The 21,040-nt window shown below is 52.5% G+C and overlaps 2 protein-coding genes across 7 annotated transcripts in view; both read right to left on the bottom strand.

The window, feature by feature from the left end:
- wdr90 (WD repeat domain 90) overlaps positions 1 to 6,094 on the bottom strand; it is an 81,028-nt gene extending 74,934 nt beyond the window's left edge. For 3 of the 5 annotated variants that reach the window (XM_059654169.1, XM_059654173.1, XM_059654172.1), the window contains exon 1: positions 5,986 to 6,094. The gene's annotated coding sequence lies outside the window, so the exon portion shown is untranslated. The remainder of the gene's footprint in view (positions 1 to 5,985) is intronic. The other 2 variants (XM_059654170.1, XM_059654171.1) reach the window with 2 other exon arrangements.
- Positions 6,095 to 15,079: 8,985 nt separating this feature from the next.
- cfap70 (cilia and flagella associated protein 70) overlaps positions 15,080 to 21,040 on the bottom strand; it is a 91,016-nt gene continuing 85,055 nt past the window's right edge. For both annotated transcript variants that reach the window (XM_048552364.1, XM_048552363.1), the window contains exons 25-28: positions 20,254 to 20,343; positions 19,521 to 19,622; positions 17,596 to 17,643; positions 15,080 to 15,325 (exon numbers count right to left, since the gene is read on the bottom strand). In XM_048552364.1, coding sequence (XP_048408321.1) covers positions 15,245 to 15,325; positions 17,596 to 17,643; positions 19,521 to 19,622; positions 20,254 to 20,343 — 321 coding nt within the window. In that variant the 3' untranslated portion in view covers positions 15,080 to 15,244. The remainder of the gene's footprint in view (positions 15,326 to 17,595; positions 17,644 to 19,520; positions 19,623 to 20,253; positions 20,344 to 21,040) is intronic.

Raw genomic sequence — 21,040 nt, 5'->3', positions numbered from 1 at the left:
CCCCCCCTCCCCCCTCACCGAAACCCCCCCTCCCCGAATCCCCCCCCCCTCCCCGAATCCCCACCCCTCCCCGAATCCCCCCCTCCCCCCTCACCGAATCCCCCCCCTCCCCCCTCACCGAATCCCCCCCCCTCCCCCCTCACCGAATCCCTCCCCCCTCACCGAATCCCCCCCCACCGAATCCCCCCCCTCCCCCCTCACCGAATCCGACCCCCTCACCGAATCCCCCCCTCCCCCCTCACCGAATCCCCCCCCTCCCCCCTCACCGAATCCCCCCCCTCCCCCCTCACCGAATCCCCCCCCTCCCCGAATCCCACCCCCCTCCCCCCTCACCGAATCCCCCCCCCTCCCCGAATCCCACCCCCCTCCCCGAATCCCCCCCCTCCCCGAATCCCACCCCCTCCCCCCTCACCGAATCCCCCCCCCTCCCCGAATCCCACCCCCTCCCCCCTCACCGAATCCCCCCCCCTCCCCGAATCCCACCCCCTCCCCCCTCACCGAATCCCCCCCCTCCCCGAATCCCCCCCCCTCACCGAATCCCCCCCCCTCCCCGAATCCCACCCCCTCCCCCCTCACCGAATCTCCCCCCTCACCGAATCCCCCCCTCCCCGAATCCCACCCCCTCCCCCCTCACCGAATCCCCCCCCCTCCCCGAATCCCACCGCCCTCCCCCCTCACCGAATCCCCCCCCCCTCCCCCCCTCCCCGAATCCCACCCCCCTTCCCCCCTCCCCGAATCCCACCCCCCTCCCCCCCTCCCCGAATCCCACCCCCCTCCCCCCTCACCGAATTTCTCCCCCCTCACTGAATCCCACCCCCCTCCCCGAATCTCCCCCCCCCCGAATCCCCCCCCACTCCCCCCTCACCGAATCCCCCCCCACCGAATCCCCCCCCTCCCCCCTCACCGAATCCCCCCCCTCCCCCCTCACCGAATCCACCCCCACTCCCCGAATCCCCCCCCCCTCACCGAATCCCCCCCCCTCCCCCCCTCACCGAATCCCCCCCCCTCCCCCCTCACCGAATCCCCCCCCTCCCCCCCTCACCGAATCTCCCCCCCCTCCCCCCCTCACCGAATCCCCCCCCACCGAATCCCCCCCCCTCACCGAATCCCCCCCCTCACCGAATCCCCCCCCTCCCCCAATCCCCCCCCCTCCCCCCCTCACCGAATCCCCCCCCACCGAATCCCCCCCCTCCCCGAATCCCCCCCCTCACCGAATCCCCCCCCACCCCCCTCACCGAATCCACCCCCACTCCCCGAATCCCCCCCTCCCCCCCTCACCGAATCTCCCCCCTCCCCGAATCTCCCCCCTCACCGAATCCCCCCCCCTCCCCCCCTCACCGAATCCCCCCCCCCTCCCCCCCTCACCGAATCCCCCCCCCCTCCCCGAATCCCCCCCCCTCCCCCCCTCACCGAATCCCCCCCCCCTCACCGAATCCCCCCCCCCTCCCCCCCTCACCGAATCCCCCCCCCCCATCGAATCCCCCCCCTCACCGAATCCCCCCCCCAATCGAATCCCCCCCCTCACCGAATCCCCCCCCTCACCGAATCCCCCCCCCATCGAATCCCCCCCCCACCGAATCCCCCCCCTCCCCGAATCCCCCCCCTCCCCGAATCCCCCCCCTCCCCGAATCCCCCCCCTCCCCGAATCCCCCCCCTCCCCGAATCTCCCCCCCCCTCCCCGAATCCCCCCCCACTCCCCCCTCCCCGAATCCCCCCCCACTCCCCCCTCCCCGAATCCCCCCCCACTCCCCCCTCACCGAATCCCCCCCCACTCCCCCCTCACCGAATCCCCCCCCACTCCGCGAATCCCCCCCCTCACCGAATCCCCCCCCTCCCCGAATCCCCCCCCACTCCCCGAATCCCCCCCCACTCCCCGAATCCCCCCCACTCCCCGAATCCCCCCCCACTCCCCGAATCCCCCCCCACTCCCCGAATCCCCCCCCACTCCCCGAATCCCCCCCCACTCCCCGAATCCCCCCCCACTCCCCGAATCCCCCCCCACTCCCCGAATCCCCCCCCTCCCCCACTCCCCGAATCTCCCCCCTCCCCCACTCCCCGAATCTCCCCCCTCAACGAATCCCCCCCACTCCCCCCTCACCGAATCCCCCCCCACTCCCCCCTCACCGAATCACCCCCCACTCCCCGAATCCCCCCCCTCCCCGAATCCCCCCCCTCCCCGAATCCCCCCCCTCCCCCTCCCCCCTCACCGAATCCCCCCCCTCCCCCTCCCCCCTCACCGAATCCCCCCCCTCGCCCCCTCACCGAATCCCCCCCCCTCACCGAATCCCGCCCCCCCCGAATCACCCCCCCCCTCCCCGAATCTCCCCCCCCTCCCCGAATCTCCCCCCCCTCCCCCCTCCCCGAATCTCCCCCCCCTCCCCCCTCCCCGAATCCCCCCCCACTCCCCGAATCCCCCCCCACTCCCCGAATCCCCCCCCACTCCCCGAATCCCCCCCCACTCCCCGAATCCCCCCCCACTCCCCGAATCCCCCCCCACTCCCCGAATCCCTCCCCCCTCCCCCCTCAACGAATCCCCCCCACTCCCCCCTCACCGAATCCCCCCCCACTCCCCCCTCACCGAATCCCCCCCCACTCCCCCCTCACCGAATCCCCCCCCACTCCCCGAATCCCCCCCCACTCCCCCCTCACCGAATCCCCCCCCACTCCCCGAATCCCCCCCCACCGAATCCCCCCCTCCCCCCTCACCGAATCCCCCCCCACTCCCCCCCCACTCCCCGAATCCCCCCCCACTCCCCGAATCCCCCCCCACTCCCCGAATCCCCCCCCACTCCCCGAATCCCCCCCCACCGAATCCCCCCCCTCCCCCCTCACCGAATCCCCCCCCACTCCCCGAATCCCCCCCCTCCCCCCTCACCAAATCCCCCCCCACTCCCCGAATCTCCCCCCCCTCCCCGAATCCCCCCCCCTCCCCGAATCTCCCCCCCCTCCCCGAATCCCCCCCCCTCCCCGAATCTCCCCCCCCTCCCCGAATCCCCCCCCCTCCCCGAATCCCCCCCCTACCCCCTCCCCCTCCCCCCTCACCGAATCCCCCCCCTCCCCCCTCCCCGAATCCCCCCCCTACCCCCTCCCCCTCCCCCTCACCGAATCCCCCCCCCTCCCCGAATCCCCCCCCTCCCCCCTCCCCCCTCCCCGAATCCCCCCCTCCCCGAATCCCCCCCACTCACCGAATCCCCCCCCTCACCGAATCCCCCCCCTCCCCCCTCACCGAATCCCCCCCCCCTCACCGAATCCCCCCCCTCCCCCCTCACCGAATCCCCCCCCTCCCCCCTCACCGAATCCCCCCCCTCCCTCACCGAATCCCCCCCCTCCCCCCTCACCGAATCCCCCCCCCCTCACCGAATCCCCCCCCCTCCCTCACCGAATCCCCCCCCCTCCCTCCCTCACCGAATCCCCCCCCTCCCCGAATCCCCCCCCCTCCCCGAATCCCCCCCCCCTCCCCCAATCCCCCCCCTCCCCGAATCCCCCCCCCCTCCCCCAATCCCCCCCCTCCCCGAATCCCCCCCCTCACCGAATCCCCCCCCTCCCCCCTCCCCGAATCCCCCCCCTCCCCCCTCCCCGAATCCCCCCCCTCCCCCCTCACCGAATCCCCCCCCCTCCCCCCTCCCCGAATTCCCCCCCCTCCCCGAATTCCCCCCCCTCCCCCCTCACCGAATCCCCCCCCCCACCGAATCCCCCCCCACTCCCCGAATCCCCCCCCACTCCCCGAATCCCCCCCTCCCCGAATCCCCCCCTCCCCGAATCCCCCCCCACTCCCCCCTCCCCGAATCCCCCCCCACTCCCCCCTCACCGAATCCCCCCCCACTCCCCCCTCACCGAATCCCCCCCACTCCCCCCTCACCGAATCTCCCCCCCCACTCCCCCCTCACCGAATCTCCCCCCCCACTCCCCGAATCCCCCCCCCTCCCCCCCTCACCGAATCCCCCCCTCACCGAATCCCCCCCCCTCCCCGAATCCCCCCGCACTCCCCGAATCCCCCCCCTCCCCGAATCCCCCCCCACTCCCCCCTCACCGAATCCCCCCCCCTCCCCCCTCACCGAATCCCCCCCCCCACCGAATCCCCCCCCACTCCCCGAATCCCCCCCCCACCGAATCCCCCCCCACTCCCCGAATCCCCCCCTCCCCGAATCCCCCCCCACTCCCCCCTCCCCGAATCCCCCCCCACTCCCCCCTCACCGAATCCCCCCCCACTCCCCCCTCACCGAATCCCCCCCACTCCCCCCTCACCGAATCTCCCCCCCCACTCCCCCCTCACCGAATCTCCCCCCCCACTCCCCGAATCCCCCCCCCTCCCCCCCTCACCGAATCCCCCCCTCACCGAATCCCCCCCCCTCCCCGAATCCCCCCGCACTCCCCGAATCCCCCCCCTCCCCGAATCCCCCCCCACTCCCCCCTCACCGAATCCCCCCCACTCCCCCCTCACCGAATCTCCCCCCCCACTCCCCGAATCCCCCCCCTCCCCGAATCCCCCCCCCTCCCCCCCTCACCGAATCCCCCCCCTCACCGAATCCCCCCCTCACCGAATCCCCCCCCTCCCCCCTCACCGAATCCCCCCCCTCCCCCCTCACCGAATCCCCCCCCCTCCCCGAATCCCCCCCCCTCCCCCCTCACCGAATCCCCCCCCCTCCCCCCTCACCGAATCCCCCCCCCTCACCCCTCACCGAATCCCTCCCCCCTCACCCCTCACCGAATCCCTCCCCCCTCACCCCTCACCGAATCCCTCCCCCCTCACCGAATCCCTCCCCCCTCACCCCTCACCGAATCCCTCCCCCCTCACCGAATCCCTCCCCCCTCACCCCTCACCGAATCCCTCCCCCCTCACCCCTCACCGAATCCCTCCCCCCTCACCGAATCCCCCCCCCCCTCACCGAATCCCCCCCCCTCCCCCCTCACCGAATCCCCCCCCCTCCCCCCTCACCGAATCCCCCCCCCTCCCCCCTCACCGAATCCCTCCCCCCTCACCGAATCCCTCCCCCCTCACCCCTCACCGAATCCCTCCCCCCTCACCCCTCACCGAATCCCTCCCCCCTCACCGAATCCCCCCCCCTCCCCCCTCACCGAATCCCCCCCCCTCCCCCCTCACCGAATCCCCCCCCCTCCCCCCTCACCGAATCCCCCCCCTCACCGAATCCCCCCCCCCTCACCGAATCCCTCCCCCCTCACCGAATCCCCCCCCCCCCTCACCGAATCCCCCCCCCCTCCCCCCTCACCGAATCCCTCCCCCCTCACCGAATCCCCCCCCCCTCACCGAATCCCCCCCCTCCCCCCTCACCGAATCCCCCCCCTCCCCCCTCACCGAATCCCCCCCCCCTCCCCCCTCACCGAATCCCCCCCCTCACCGAATCCCCCCCTCCCCCCTCACCGAATCCCCCCCTCCCCCCTCACCGAATCTCCCCCCCTCACCGAATCCCCCCCTCCCCCCTCACCGAATCTCCCCCCCTCACCGAATCCCCCCCTCCCCCCTCACCGAATCTCCCCCCCTCCCCCCTCACCGAATCTCCCCCCCTCCCCCCTCACCGAATCTCCCCCCCTCCCCCCTCACCGAATCTCCCCCCCTCCCCCCTCACCGAATCCCCCCCTCCCCCCTCACCGAATCCCCCTCAATGACTCCTATCCCCTCCCCTTCACTGAATCTCCCCCTCACCGACCCCCTCCCCCTGTACTGAATCCGCCCCCTCAATGACCCCGACGCCCCCACTCCACTCCACCCCACCCCACCCCACTCCACTCCACTCCACCCCACCCCACCCCACTCCACTCCACCCCACCCCACCCCACTCCACCCCACCCCACCCCACTCCACTCCACTCCACCCCACCCCACCCCACTCCACCCCACCCCACCCCACTCCACTCCACTCCACTCCACTCCACTCCACTGAACCACCGCCATGACCCCCCCCCCCCTCAATTATCCCCCTCCCCTCCTCTACACTGACCCCCTCAATGACTCCCCTCACTCACTGACCGTTAACCGCCACTGCCGGTTGCCGCGCGACTCCTAACCGCGGAGCAAGCGTTCTGCGTCATCGCGCAGTTACGTCAAGTCATTGCCCTCGCCTTTCCCCGCCCCTCCGAATCGGGCGACTGACGTCACTGCGCGTCATCGTGATTAAGTCCCTCTGTGAGGATGGCATCCCAATTTAATGTCCAAATGTTGTAATATTGTCTAATGTTTACTTCTGATGAAAGATGAAAATATACATTACGATATTGTGAGTTTGCATAAGTTGGATCTATACTCATTAGTATTTAAGAAATGAAAAATAAAGCATTTGAACAATTGCAGGATCACAAATATATTTTGATGTCGAAGACGACCGTTCAGCCTAAATGAGCATCATTACCCAGTGCCAACTCCTGCCTGTGTTTCCATTCCCTCATGCAGTATTTCTATCTCAATAATCATTCAATGTTCTCTTCAATGACTCATTGAATCTGCCTCCACCACATTTTCAAGCAATGCATTCTACACACTAAGTACTCACCGGGTGAAAAAGATTTTCCTAATTTACCCTTGCTGCTTTTTCACATTACTTTAAATTTAACTTCCAGTTTACTGGGGAGTGGACAATAAGATGTAAGAGCAGAATTTGTTCCATCGTGTCTGCCCTGCCATTAGATCATGGCTGAGAGCAGGCAACAGCCTAGTGGTATTATTGCTGGACTTTTAATCCAGAGATCCAGGTAATGTTCTGAGGAGACGGCAAGGAGTCAGAAACAATACAGCGTGGAGCTGAGGAACACAGCAGACAGCATCAGAGGAGCAGGAAATCTTACACTTCAGCTCAGGACCCTTCTTCAGAATTGGTGTAAGGAAGCTGGTAAATAAACAGAGGAGAGAAGAGGTGAGAAGAGCGGATAGGTGGGAGAGAAGATGAATGGGTTGTGTCAGGCCAAGGAGACATGGAGGAGAGTGTTGGACATGGGATGAGGCCGGGGTTGGGGAGATTTTAAAACTGGTGAATTCCATGATTAGACCATCGGGCTGTAGACTCCCAAGGCAGAGTATGAGGTGTTGCTCGTCCATTTTGCGTGTGGTGTCATTGTGGCATTGGAGGAAGCCAAGGATGGACGTCACCCAGGGAGTAGGAGGGGGAGTAAAATGGTTGGCGGCCAGAGGGTGTTGTCATTTGTTGCATTCAAACAGCAGCTGCTCTTCGAAATGGTCTCCGAGTCTGTGCTTGGTCTCACCGATGTAGAGCAGGCCATGTCCGGAGCAGCAGATACAATAGACCAAGTTGGCGGATGTACAGGTGAACCCCTGTCTGATATGAAATGTTTGTTTTCGGCTTTGAATGGAGGTGAGGTGAGGGGAGGGGTGTAGGGGCAGGTGTAGCACGTCCTGTGTTTGCAGGGAAAGGTGTCGGGTGTGGTGGTGTTATTGGGGAGTGTGGAGTGGACAAGGGAGTTATGGAGTGAGCAGTCCCTACAGAAGGCAGATAGGGGTGTGAGGGAAATATCTCTTTGGTTGTGGGGTCAGATTGTAGGTGGCAGAAGTCGTGGAGAATGATACACTGGATGCAGAGTTTGATGGGATGATATGTGAGCATATAGAGGATTCTGTCTTTATTTTTGTTTGGGGAGAGGGAGTTTGAGAGCAGAGGTGTGGGAAATGCTATAGATGCAGTGAGGGCATTTTTGATCACTGTAGTGGGGGGCCAAGTTGTGGTCCTTGAAACAGAAGGACACCTGGGATATCTGTGAGTGGAACACTCCATCTTGGGAGCAGACACGGTAGAGGTGGAGGAATTGGGAGTAGGAGATCACATTCTTGCAGGAGGGTGGGTGAGAGGAGCTGTAGTCTAGGTAGCTGTGGGAGTCGATGGCTTGAAATAGTCAGTTTCGAGGCGTTTGCCAGAGATGGAGATGGAGAGGTCCAGGAAAGACAGAGAGGTATCAGAGATGGTCCAGGTGAATATGTGGTAGGGGTGAAAGTTGTTAGTAAAGTTGGTGAACTGGTTAAGCTCTTCGTGTGAGCATGAGGCAGTGCCAATACAGTCATCGATACAGCAGAGGAAAAGGTAGGGGATGGTGCCAGTGTAGCAGCCGTAAAGGGACTGTTCCACATATCCTACGAAGAGACATGCATAGCTTGGTCCTATGCGGGTGTCCATGGCCACCCACTTAGTCTGTAGGAAGTGGGAGAAGTTCAAGGGGAAGTTTTTCAGAGTAAGGATAAGTTCTGTTAAGTGGATGAGGGTGCCAGTGAAGAGTGACTGGTTGGGCCTTTGGGAGGGGAAAAAGTGGAAAGCTTTTAAGCCATCTGCTAGGAGGATACAAGTGTACAGGGATTGGATGTTCAAAATGAAGATGAGGTATTGGGGTCCAAGAAATTGGAAGTCTTGGAGGAGGTGGAGGACATGGATGGTGTCCTGAATGATGGTGGGGAGTTCCTGGACTGGGGGTGAAAAGACAGAGTCAAGGTAAGCAGAGATGAGTTCAGTGGGGCAGGAGCAGGCAGAGATAATGGGTCGGCTGCGGCAGTCAGGTTTGTGAATTTTGGGAAGGAGATTGAAATGGACAGTGCGGAGCTGGGGAACGATGAGGCTGGGGACTGTGGGTGTGAGGTGATGAGGTTATGAATGGTCTGAGAGATGATGGTTTGGTGGTCAGGAGTGGGATCATAATCAAGGGGACGGTAGGAGAAGGTGTCAGAGAGTTGGCACCTGGCCTCAGTGATGTATAGGTCAGTGTGTCATACCACTAATGCAGCCCCTTGTCTGTGGGTTTAAGGCTGAGGTTAGGGTTGTAATGGATGGAATGCAGGGCTGCACATTTCATGGTGGAGAGGTTGGAGTGAGTGAGAGGGACGGAGAGATTGAGGCAATCAATGTCGCAACGGCAGTTAGAAATGACCAAAGAGATATTTCCCGCCACAACCCTTAACTGTGTTTTGTAGGGACTGCTCTCTCCACAACTCCCTCATTAGCTCCATACTCCCCACTAGCCCCACCACATCCAGGATCTTTCCATGCAACTGCAGGTGGTGCTACTCCTGCCCCTACATCTCCCACTTCACCTCAATTTAAGACCAAAAGCAAACCTTTCATATCAGACAGAGGTTCACCCATATATCCGCCAACATGGTCTACTGTATCAGTGATAATGGGGACCGCAGATGCTGGAGAATCCAAGATAATGAAATGTGAGGCTGGATGAACACAGCAGGCCCAGCAGCATCTCAGGAGCACAAAAGCTGACGTTTCGGGCCTAGACCCTTCATCAGAGAGGGGGATGGGGTGAGGGTTCTGGAATAAATAGGGAGAGAGGGGGAGGTGAACCAAAGATGGAGAGAAAAGAAGATAGGTGGAGAGGAGAGTATGGATGGGGAGGTAGGGAGGGGATAGGTCAGTCCAGGGAAGACGGACAGGTCAAGGAGGTGCGATGAAGTTAGTAGGTAGGAGATGGAGGTGCAGCTTGGGGTGGGAGGAAGGGATGGGTGAGAGGAAGAACAGGTTAGGGAGGCAGCGACAGGTTGGACTGGTTTTGGGATGCAGTGGGTGGAGGGGAAGAACTGGGCTGGTTGTGTGGTGCAGTGGGGGGAGGGGACGAACTGGACTGGTTTTGGGATGCGTTGGGGGAAGGGGAGATTTTGAAGCTGGTGAAGTCCACTTTGATACCATTGGGCTGCAGGGTTCCCAAGCGGAATATGAGTTGCTGTTCCTGCAACCTTCGGGTGGCATCATTGTGGCAGTGCAGGAGTCCCATGATGGACATGTCATCTAAAGAATGGGAGGGGGAGTGGAAATGGTTTGCGACTGGGAGGTGCAGTTGTTTATTGCGAACCGAGCGGAGGTGTTCTGCAAAGCGGTCCCCAAGCCTCCGCTTGGTTTCCCCAATGTAGTGGAAGCCATACCGGGTACAGTGGATGCAGTATACCGCATTGGCAGATGTGCAGGTGAACCTCTGCTTAATGTGGAAAGTCATCTTGGGGCCTGGGATAGGGTTGAGGGAGGAGTTGTGGGGGCAAGTGTAGCATTTCCTGCGGTTGCAAGGGAAGGTGCCGGGTGTGGTGGGGTTGGAGGGCAGTGTGGAGCGAACAAGGGAGTCACGGAGAGAGTGGTCTCTCCGGAAAGCAGACAAGGGTGGGGATGGAAAAATGTCTTGGGTGGTGGGGTCGGATTGTAGATGGCGGAAGTGCCGGAGGATGATGCGTTGTATCCGGAGGTTGGTGGGGTGGTGTGTGAGAACGAGGGGGATCCTCTTTGGGCGGTTGTGGCGGGGGTGGGGTGTGAGGGATGTGTTGCGGGAAATGCGGGAGACACGGTCAAGGGCGTTCTCGACCACTGTGGGGGGAAAGTTGTGGTCCTTGAAGAACTTGGACATCTGGGATGTGCGGGAGTGGAATGCCTCATCGTGGGAGCAGATGCGGCGGAGGCAGAGGAATTGGGAAAAGGGGATGGAATTTTTGCAGGAGGGTGGGTGGGAGGAGGTGTATTGTAGGTAGCTGTGGGAGTTGGTGGGCTTGAAATGGACATCAGTTACAAGCTGGTTGCCTGAGATGGAGACTGAGAGGTCCAGGAAGGTGAGGGATGTGCTGGAGATGGCCCAGGTGAACTGAAGTTTGGGGTGGAAGGTGTTGGTGAAGTGGATGAACTGTTCGAGCTCCTCTGGGGAGCAAGGGGCGGCGCCGATACAGTCATCAATGTACCGGAGGAAGAGGCGGGGTTTGGGGTCTGTGTAGGTGCGGAAGAGGGACTGTTCCACGTAACCTACAAAGAGGCAGGCATAGCTGGGGCCCATGCGGGTGCCCATGGCCACCCCCTTAGTCTGTAGGAAGTGGGAGGAATCGAAAGAGAAGTTGTTGAGGGTGAGGGTGAGTTCGGCTAGGCGGATGAGGGTGTCGGTGGAGGGGGACTGGTCTACTGTATCCACTGCTCCTGACTTGGCCTCCTCTACATTGGTGAGACCAAGCGTAGACTTGGAGACCATTTCGTAGAGCATCTGCGCTAGGTACCCGACAAATGACAACACCTTCCGTTCACCAATTTAACTCGTCCTCCCACTCCCTCGGTGACATGTCCACCCTGGGCCTCCTCTAGTGTCACAATGACACCACACGCAAACTGGAGGAGCAGCACCTCATATTCTGTCTCAGGAGCCTACAGCTTGATAGCCTAAACATGGAATTCACCAGTTTTATAAACTTCCCACCCTGGCCCCATCCCATGTTTCAACCCTTCGTCTCAGCCCCGCCTCCTTGACGTGACACAACCTGTCCATCTTCTATCCCAACTATCCACCCTGCCCATCCCGCTGACCAGTCCCCACCACTCCCTACCTGATTTAACCCACCACCATCCCACCTACCTTCCCCAGTCCCACCCCTCCTCTCTCGATTTATTTCCCACATCCCTTCCCCTTCCCCATTTTTGAAGAATGTTCTGGGGACCCAGCTTTGAATCCCACCATAGCAGATTATAGAATTTGAATGTGATAAAAATCTAGAATTAAGAGTCTAATGATGACTGTGAATCCGTTGTCAATTGTTGGAAAAATATATCTGGTTCATTCATGCTGTATAGGGGAGGAAAATGCCATTCTTATCTGGTCTGGCCTACATGTGACTCAAGACCCCAGCAACTCCCCTCCTCCCCCAGGGTCATTTAGCAATTCTCCTTCATGCCCAGGAAAATCCCTTCACTCTGAGACTGTGTCCTCAGGTCCTCATTTCTCCTACTAGTGAGAACATCTCCACATCCACTATATCCAAGCCTCTCAGTATTCTGTATGTTTGAATCAGATTCCTCCCCCATCTGTCTGAACTTCCATTAGGTACTGACCCAGAGCTATCAACCATTCCGCATGTAATAAGCCCTTCATCATTGAGATCATTCTTGTAAATCTCCCCTGGCGAACGCCCCAAGATCAGCACATCCTTCCTTAGATGGAGTCCCAAAACTACTCACGATATTCTCAATGTGGTCTGACCAGAATTATATAAAGCCTCAGCAGTACATCTCTGCTTTTGCATTCTAGCCCTCTCAAACTTCAAGTGCCTTGCCAGCAAATGAACCCACATGGTGACCTTAACAGAATCATGAATTAGGACTCCCCAGTTCCTTTGTACTTCAGATTTCTAAAGTCTTGCCCCAATATTGAAAATAGCTTACGCTTCTAAACCTTTCAGCAAAGTGCATAACCTCATACTTCTCCACATTGTATTCCATTTGTCACTTCTTTGCCCACTCTCCTATCCCGTCCAAGTCCTTCTGCAGCCTCCCAGCTTTCTATAAAAGGCTTCTTGTCTTTTTATTTATCCTCTGCTGGTTTTTAAAGGCTTCCCAATAATCAGGCATCCCACTAATCTTCACAGCATTGTGTGCTTTTTCTTTTGATTTTATGCTGTTTCTGTATTCCCTTGTCAGCCAAAGTCACCTCACCCTCTCCCTAGTATGTTTCTTCTTCCTTAGGATGAACTTCTGCTGTGTCTCCTAAATTATCCCCAGAAACTACTGTCATTGCTGCCCCATTGTCTTCCCTGTTAGGCTGTTCTTTTCCAATCAACCAGATCCTCCTTCATGTCTTTGTTTACCTTTATTCAATTGTATGATTCCACTTTCTCTGTCTCAAACTAGAGACTAAATTCTATCATAAAATGGTCACCGCCCTCGAGGGGTTCCTTCACCTTAAGCTTTCTAATCAGGTCTGCCTCGTAACACATCACCAAATCCAGAATTGCCAGTTCCCTACTGGGCTATACCACAAACTGGTCTGAAAACAATCTCATTCATTTGCCAGCATTTGGCTCACAGCCTTCTAAACCCTGCCTATTCATTTACCCTTCCAGATGTCTTTCAAATGTTGTAATTGCGCCAGCCTCCACCGCTTCCTCTGGCAGCTCATTTCATACATGTGCCACTCTGCATTAAAAAGTTACCCAGTGGGCTTCTTTTAAATCTTTCCCTTCTCACTTTAAACCTATGCCCTCAAGTTCTGGACTCACCTAGCCTGGGGAAAGGACCTTGGCTGTTCACCCTATCCATGCTCCACATGATTTTATAAAGCTCTGGAAGGTCACCCCTCAGGCACAATGCTGCAGTGAAAATAGCCCCAGCCAATTCAACTCCTTCCCATAGCGCAAACCTCCAACTATGGCAAAATTCTTGTAAACCTTTTCCGAACCCTTCCAACTTTCCTACAGCTGGGAGACCATAATTCCAAATGGCCTAACCAATGTTCAGTACTGCCGCAAAACATGACCTCCCAATTCCTAGATGACACAATGTGGAACTAGAGGAACACAGCAAGTCAGGCAACATCAGAGGAATAGGAAAACTGACATTTTGGGTCGGTATCCTTCTTCAGAAGTTCTGAATGCTACCTACAATCTGCTTCTGGGTGAGCAGGCCTGATTGTAACCCACTGTCTTGTTGCAACAGGGGTGAAATTAGGTTCACAAAAAGTCAGTGAATGAGGAAAAAGTAGCCCCTTAATTTACCAGTATTACTACAGTGTGGAGCTGGAGGAAGTCAGGCAGCATCAGAGGAGCATGAAAGTCAACATTTCAGGTCATGACCCTTCATCAGGACTGGGAAAGTGTGAGAGAAATAAATGGGGGCATGGGGGTAAGTGAGGAGCTCAAACAGTTCATCTACTTCACCAACAAATTTTACCCCAACCTCAAATTCACCTGGACCTCTGACACCTCCCTCCCCTCCATGGATCTCTTCATCTCCATCTCCAGCAACCAATACAGCACTGACACCTATTTCAAACCCACCAACTCCCATAGCGACCTTGACTACACCTCCTCACCCACCCTTTTGCAAAAATGCGAACTCATACTCCCAAGTCTTCCAACTCCAGCGCACATGCTCCCAGGACAAAGCATTCCCTCTTAGACATCCCAAACGTCCTCCTACTTTACAGACCATTACCTCCCCTCTCCCGTGATTCATAATGTTCTCAACCACATCTCCTGCAATTCTGCCCTCAAATCCCCCTTTCCCTAAACAATAACGAGGATAGAGACCCCTTGGTCCTCATACATCACCCCGGTAATCTCCAAATCCAATGCATCATCCTCCGCCATTTTCACCACCTGCAATCAGACCCCACCACCAAAGAGATATTCCCCTCCCCACCCCTATCTGCTTTCCATAGGGATTGCTCTCTCTGCAACTCCCTTGTCTGCTCCACAATCCCCACCAACCTTATCATACCCGGCTCCATTCCCTGCAACTGCAGTAAGTGCTACACCTGCCCTTACACCTCCCCTCTCATCTCTGTCCAAGGTTCCAAACAATCACACTGTATCTGACAAGGATTAACTTGTATGTCTTCTAATCTCTACTACTACATCCATTGATCCCAATATGATCTCCCCGACATCGGAAAGACCAAGCACTGACTCAGTGACCAATTCATGGAGCACCTGCACTCTGTATACTCCAATCAACTCCATCTTTTCCTCGCCATTTTAACTCCCCATCTTAATCCTTTGATGACACATCCATCCTGGACCTCCTCCACTGTCACAATGAGCCCACATGAAATTTGGATGAACACCTTATGTTCCCCCTTGGGAGCTTACAGCCCAATGGCCTCAACATAGAATTCACAAGCTTCAAAATGTCCCTACCCCGGCCTCATCCCATGTCCATCCCTCCCCCTCATCCCTGCCTCTTTGACCTGACACAATCCATCCATCTTCTCTTTCACCTATCTGCTCCACCCCACCCCCACCCCAGTCATGAGGAAGGGTCCCAAATCAAAACATCAACTTTTCTGCTCCTCTGATGCTTCCTGACCTGCTGTGATCCTCCAGCTCCACAATGTATCGACTCTGACTTCCAGCTTTTTGCTATCCCTTAATTTACCAGTATGATGCCTTCCCATTCTCTCCAAGCATTCCAAAAGTGGCATGTTCATGAAAGTGCAGCATAAAAGAAATATATCTAACAGCTTTAATTCAAGAAATAGTATGTGACAACTAATTGAACTTAGGAAAAATGCAGCAGAAGAAGAAAAGAGAATTGGATCCAGAAGACCATAATAAATAACAGAAAACATAAAAGTTTTCAAAATCTATTTTATTCAGTTTTTGTAAGGTCATACAATCAATCCAATCTTGGGGTACACATTAACATTCGGATGTAAGGCTGACTTTATTTTGACCAAAAATACACACCTTTTAGAGATGTGTAACAAATGACATCAGAACAAAATTAAAGGCTGTTCAGAGACGCATGAAGCTTAAGAACTGATGGATTGCAATTGGTTCAAAGTGATGGATTTCCAAAGCCAACTGTTTTCTGCAGCTGATTAATCTCATCAAGGAGCTTTTTATTTTGGAGGTTTAACTGTGAAAAATAAAAATAACTGCAGATTAGCATTAATATTGTTTCTCCAGTTGACAGACTACCATTGTCTGCATGAATTTCATATACGGGATTGACTTACAATTATTTCTCTGTTGAATGTGCAGTAATCCTAAAAGTATATTTCTCAATAAAGTGGATAGTTATGTGCATGCAATGCTGAATCAGTCAGTTCAATGAGATTAAATGCTGAAAATGGAGATAAAAATACTATTTTTAACAATAGTATCTTAAAACAGACTAAACCAAGAAAACAGATTACTAAATTTCAAGGCAGAGGCAGAGTGATAGTCTGCAACAATTTCTATTTCTAATAGAATTTTTGGACGCTTTGCACAACTGCACTTAACCAACACTGTTCGTGTGAAAAGTGTATTCTTAAACACGACAGAAATGTGACATTCTAAAATCTGTTTAACTAATTGAAATTACAGAATGCATCAAGCCTTCACACTGCAATTCTAAATTTCTTCAGCAAATGACACTCCCTCTATTTATGTCAATTGTTCCCCAACCTACACACAGTGTGCACTGGAAGGGATGAGGGACCTCAATTTTATTACCTTCCTTCCAAACAATGCGAAAGTCGCTAGCACAGAAGACTGGGGGCTGAGCAACCATGTACCTTTGAGTTTCTGAAGACTTTGAACGAGAAGTAGCTAAATGTAATCATTGGTTTTCCTCATTGATTATATGCCTTGTCTACTTTTAGTAACTCCTCATAAATGTGAAGAAAAGGAATTTGTCACATGGAGCCTTAGAATTATGCAGCACAGACAAAGACCCTCTGGTCCAACTCATCCACGTCGACCAGATATCCCAATCTGATCTAATCCCATTTGCTAGCATTTGGCCCATACCTCTTTAAACCTTTCCTATTCAGAAACCCATCCAGGTGCCTTTTAAATGTTGTAATTATACTGGCCTCCATCACTTCCTCTTGTAGCTCTTGCAGGTTAGGTGGATTAGCCATGTGAAATGCAGAGTTACAGGGATAGAGTAGGTGGTAGGTCTGGGTGGGATCCTCTTCAGAGGGACTGTGTAGACTCGATCAACCAAATAGCCTGCTTCCACACTGTAGGGATTTTATAATTCTATGAAATCTGATGCTCAGCTGGTTGTAATTTAATTCATTGTGCAATTGGTCTGTGAAATGAGTAATTCAGAACGGATTTATAACACAGGTAAAAATGCATATATATTGAAAACACGGTGATCAGGTTACATTGCCATTTGTCTGTATCACAGTTATTGTTCTTTAATGTTTGCCATCACTGTAACTGTAAAGAAGTCAATCACAATACTCTAAACTGAGTATGTTTTTAGAATCTGAAAATGTTTTCTTTGATCAGATCATAACTGTGTACAGTTCTAGGTACTGTATCGACAGTAGGATATATTAGATTTGGATGAAATGCAACTAAGATTTTGCAGAATGTTATCAGGATCCCAAAGACTAAATTATGAAGAGAACTTTTGTTTGGAATATTGAAGTTTAAGCATTTTGAAAGGAATTTGTTAAAATTCTTCCATGGGATGTGAGCAATGCTAGCAATTCAGCATCTATAATTGTTTCTGAACTGACTGTTTCACGGTCATTTCAGAGGGCAGCTGAGAGTCAACCACACTGCTGTGGGTCTGGGCTCACATGCAGACCAGATCATGCAAGAATAACAGATTTTCAACCTCAAGGACATTAGTGAACCAGATGGATTTTTACAGCAATCAATAGTAATTTAATCACTAATGACTAGTTTTATGTTCCAAATTCATTTACTTAATTTATAAGCCACCAGCTGCTGTGGAAGGATTTCAAACACATTTTCAGAACATTAGCCTTAATCTCTGAATTACTAATCTGCTGATACTATCACTACCTCACTATCACCCCTGATGGAAGAAATAAAGATAATTTTTTCCACTCCAGCAAAGTCCAAGACTAGGAGCGCAATCTCAAAATATGAAATGAAGTTAGCAATTCTTCACACAAAGAATGTTAAAAGGTGAAGATCTTTCTTACAAAAAGTAGTAGATTGTAAGCTCAACTAATAATTTTACTTCTGATATCCACAGGTCTTTGCTCATCAGGGATATAGAATAAAAGTGAATGAATGGAATTAAGATACAGATCAGTTATGTCTCACTGAAATGGTCTGCCTTGCTTACTCCTATTATTCTGTGGCTATCTGTTGCATCCTGTACAATATACCGATGGAACAGCAGTGAAACAAGATATCAGTCTTTGAACAAACCTTTAATGCATATTTATAGGTTTGCTCCGCTTCTAGCTTTCTCCCTGTCTGAAATTACAAAAATAAATCAAATTACAAAATTCAAAAAGAAGATAGCACATGACAATAAAGGACTTCAGTTTCGTGTTTCCAAAAAAAAAGCAAACTCTGTACCAACCGAGAATTTTACTTTAACATGTTCTGCCTTTAGTCAGAAGTAAAATGCTGCAAGAATGGTTTGAGGATTATCTATAAAATAAACTGTCACCAAATCATACATTCACTTACTCTTTTTGAAGCATTAAATTAATTCAATGTTCTGATGAAAAGCTCTTTAGACTGGATTAGGGAATGATCTTCACTGAACAAATTGTATACTGCTCATTTAAAGAACTTGCCCATTATTAATTTCCACTAATTTGACTGGAAGATTACATTTTGAAAAAGAAATTTCAATATGATCAAAATTAATCTTCAATGAATTTCTGAAAATAACAGTCCTCTTGGCTAGAAATAAATTCTACATTGTAAAAGTGGATTGTAATTAAACAGGTATATTCAAATATATTTTACTTTAAAAAGCATACTTCTTGAACATCAGAAAATAGAGAGTTATCAAATTAATGATTATTTTATTTTTTCATAAATGTTTCAGACTTTATTTGCTGTGTAAACATCAAGTCAGATATGAGAACTTTTAAAAAGAAAAGCTATTTCACCCTTACTCTCTCAAAGGTGCCAATATACAGTCAGATACTGTTTCAGGAATGTTGGATGAACCAGGTGTGCAATGATAAGTGATCCTGGTTTACCTGGTGCACTTTTAGTTGGCATGCCATTATAAAATAGGAAGTGCAAGCCAACACAATTCTATCTCGGGCGGCACGGTGGCTCAGTGGTTAGCACTGCAGCCTCACAGTGCCAGGGACCTGGGTTCAATTCCAGCCTCGGGCAACTGTCTGTGTGGAGTTTGCACGTTCTCCCCGTGTCTGCATGGGTTTCCTCCCACAGTCCAAAGATGTGCAGGCTAGGTGCTAAATTGCCCATAGTGTTCAGGGGTGTGTGGGGTATGGGGGGATGGGTCTGGGTGGGATGCTTCAAGGGGCGGTGTGGACTTGTTGGACTGAAGGGCCTGTTTCCACACTGTAGGGAATCTAATCTAATCTAATCTATCTTGATCCAATGTTTGCAAGTGTCCTTTCTGACAAGGAGCCACAAGCACAATTTGAAGAATGGAAGCATTTTCCTTCCCTAGCTCTGAGGTGGGGAGGCCAAAACACAACTATTTTTATAGCAATTTTCAAGTCCTTAGGAAAGACCACTGTGGTTGGTAATTGATTTGCATGATTGATTTCCAAAAATAGCACATCAGTAAATTCTCAGTTGTTCTGTTTTAGCATAGCTTGAGAGAAAAGTGCTGGCCAAGACCATACGAGAAATCCTGCCTATTTGAATGATACTTAAGATAATTTGCATCAAGTCAAACCAGGAGCATCCTAGTTCAACGTTGCACAGAAAGAAAGCACCATGACAATACAGCCCAATCTCAGTACTGTACTCAGGTGGCAACATAAAAAAGGTGTTCAAATTGGAGGTAGGGCTCAGATCCACCTGATCACCCAGGCTGATGCTTAATTACAATCTTCTTCCTCAAGGATCAGTTCAGTTCACACAAAAGAAACCAAAGGTTGAATCTGGGCTCTTGTGGTGCAGTGGCAATGTGCCTACTTTTGTAAAAAGAGACCAGGGTTCAAGTCCCACCTGCTCCAGAGTACTGTAACAACATCTTTATACAGGTTGATTAGAAAATTCCAACTCCAAAGTTTACTGGCTAGTGTTTTCGCCCTGTAAATTTTCAAATCTCCTTCCCCCACGAAAATGTGTGATTTAGCATTTGATGAGCTAGCTAACATAGCTTGGAAATTACTTTCATTCATAAAAAATACCTTCAAGCACACCAGTGTGAGATAGCCCCAGACCTCTGCATTCATGTTACATAGAATATTTGCTTCACAGAGTGCATCTTCAGCATTTGTCAGTTCATTCAGCTGAGTAGATACAGAATAAAAAAAATTTGAGTTAATCCCTTGGTTCTGAGAAAGGTGTTGCAAAAGTACTTATCAAAGGTAATTTCCCTTGACTATAATTGGTATACCCTGTAATTTGTCTTTGGAGATGCTCAGTACTTTAACAAATATGTAAAAAAAAAATTTCTATTTACTGTATTTTTATGAAGTTTCCTTCCAATATTTATGTCTCTCATGCACAATGCATCATTCTGTGGGGAAATTAAAACACAATTTAACTTAATTTACTCCAATGTTTTCTTCAATTACTGTTCCTTTGTGTATGAATGCAGAAATTCATTTGCGCACAAGGTCTAAGAAATTGACATTTTGCTTCCACGCTCTAAAAGTTTCTCCATAATCCCCTCCATCCTCCTCTTCTCCTCCAAAGTACCTCCCTTTTGAGAACTGCCTCGTTTACCAAGTATTTGCTTAGCCTGACTGTATTTGCTTCTTTGGCTCAATGCTCTTTTTGGTTTCATTAGGCCACAGGGGAATTTTTCTAAAGTGGTCTGCCTCTATCGGGATCTCAAACTCCTAGCCTTATTTCTGTTCCCATCTCCACAAATGCTGCTGAACTTTTAACTATTTCCAGTATTTTTTGTTTACTCACTCGGTAGCAGGCTTTGCCAACCCCTAGCCAGGACAAACAGGATGGTGCTCTCTTCGAGGTGAAAACGTAGGTAGATTTGGCTGATTTATACTGAAAAAAAAACATTAGAAACAACAATCAGATGGTTTATAAATATAAATAAACCATAAAAATAAATAAAACTCCTCTGTTGCATTATGCTCAGATCTAACATCTGGTGCAAATAACATCTTTTTGCATCAAGTACTGATTGTATAACATATAATGAGGCTTGTAAGGTAAGAGGTTACAAGTGTTGAAGCTAAGGTTAGAGGTTACAAGTGTTGAATTGAAAGTTAGAAGTTACATGTGTTGAATCAAAGGTTAAACATCCTATGACGTAAAAAGCAATTCTTAAAAAAAATTAACTTAAGTACTGGTTTGATATTTATGAGTGAAAGGTTGAATCAAGAGAAGGAAAGCTGAGAGTGATGCGATCATATTAATCTTAATGCTAAAATCAGTACATAAGTGTGGGCATTAAGAGGAAAAAAGACAAAAACCAATAGAACGCATTGGCAGGAGAAGGCAGACACTGAATGTGAGGCAAAAAGGCTGAAGATGCTGGAATCTAATGTAAACAAACAGGAGGCTGGAAGAACACTGCAAGCGAGGCAATATCTGAAGGAGGAGAGGTCAACGTTTTGGGTATTACCCTTCTTCAGGACTGGATGTAGGGGTAGGGGGAGCTGCAGCTAAAGGAGGGGGAGGGGTTTAGCAGAATAGTGGTGATAGGTGGACCCTGGTAGTAGGTACAACCTGGTTGATT

The sequence above is a fragment of the Stegostoma tigrinum genome, chromosome 23, assembly GCF_030684315.1.
Source record: "Stegostoma tigrinum isolate sSteTig4 chromosome 23, sSteTig4.hap1, whole genome shotgun sequence".
Lineage (NCBI taxonomy): Eukaryota > Metazoa > Chordata > Chondrichthyes > Orectolobiformes > Stegostomatidae > Stegostoma > Stegostoma tigrinum.
This window is presented reverse-complemented; position numbering and strand designations above follow the sequence as displayed.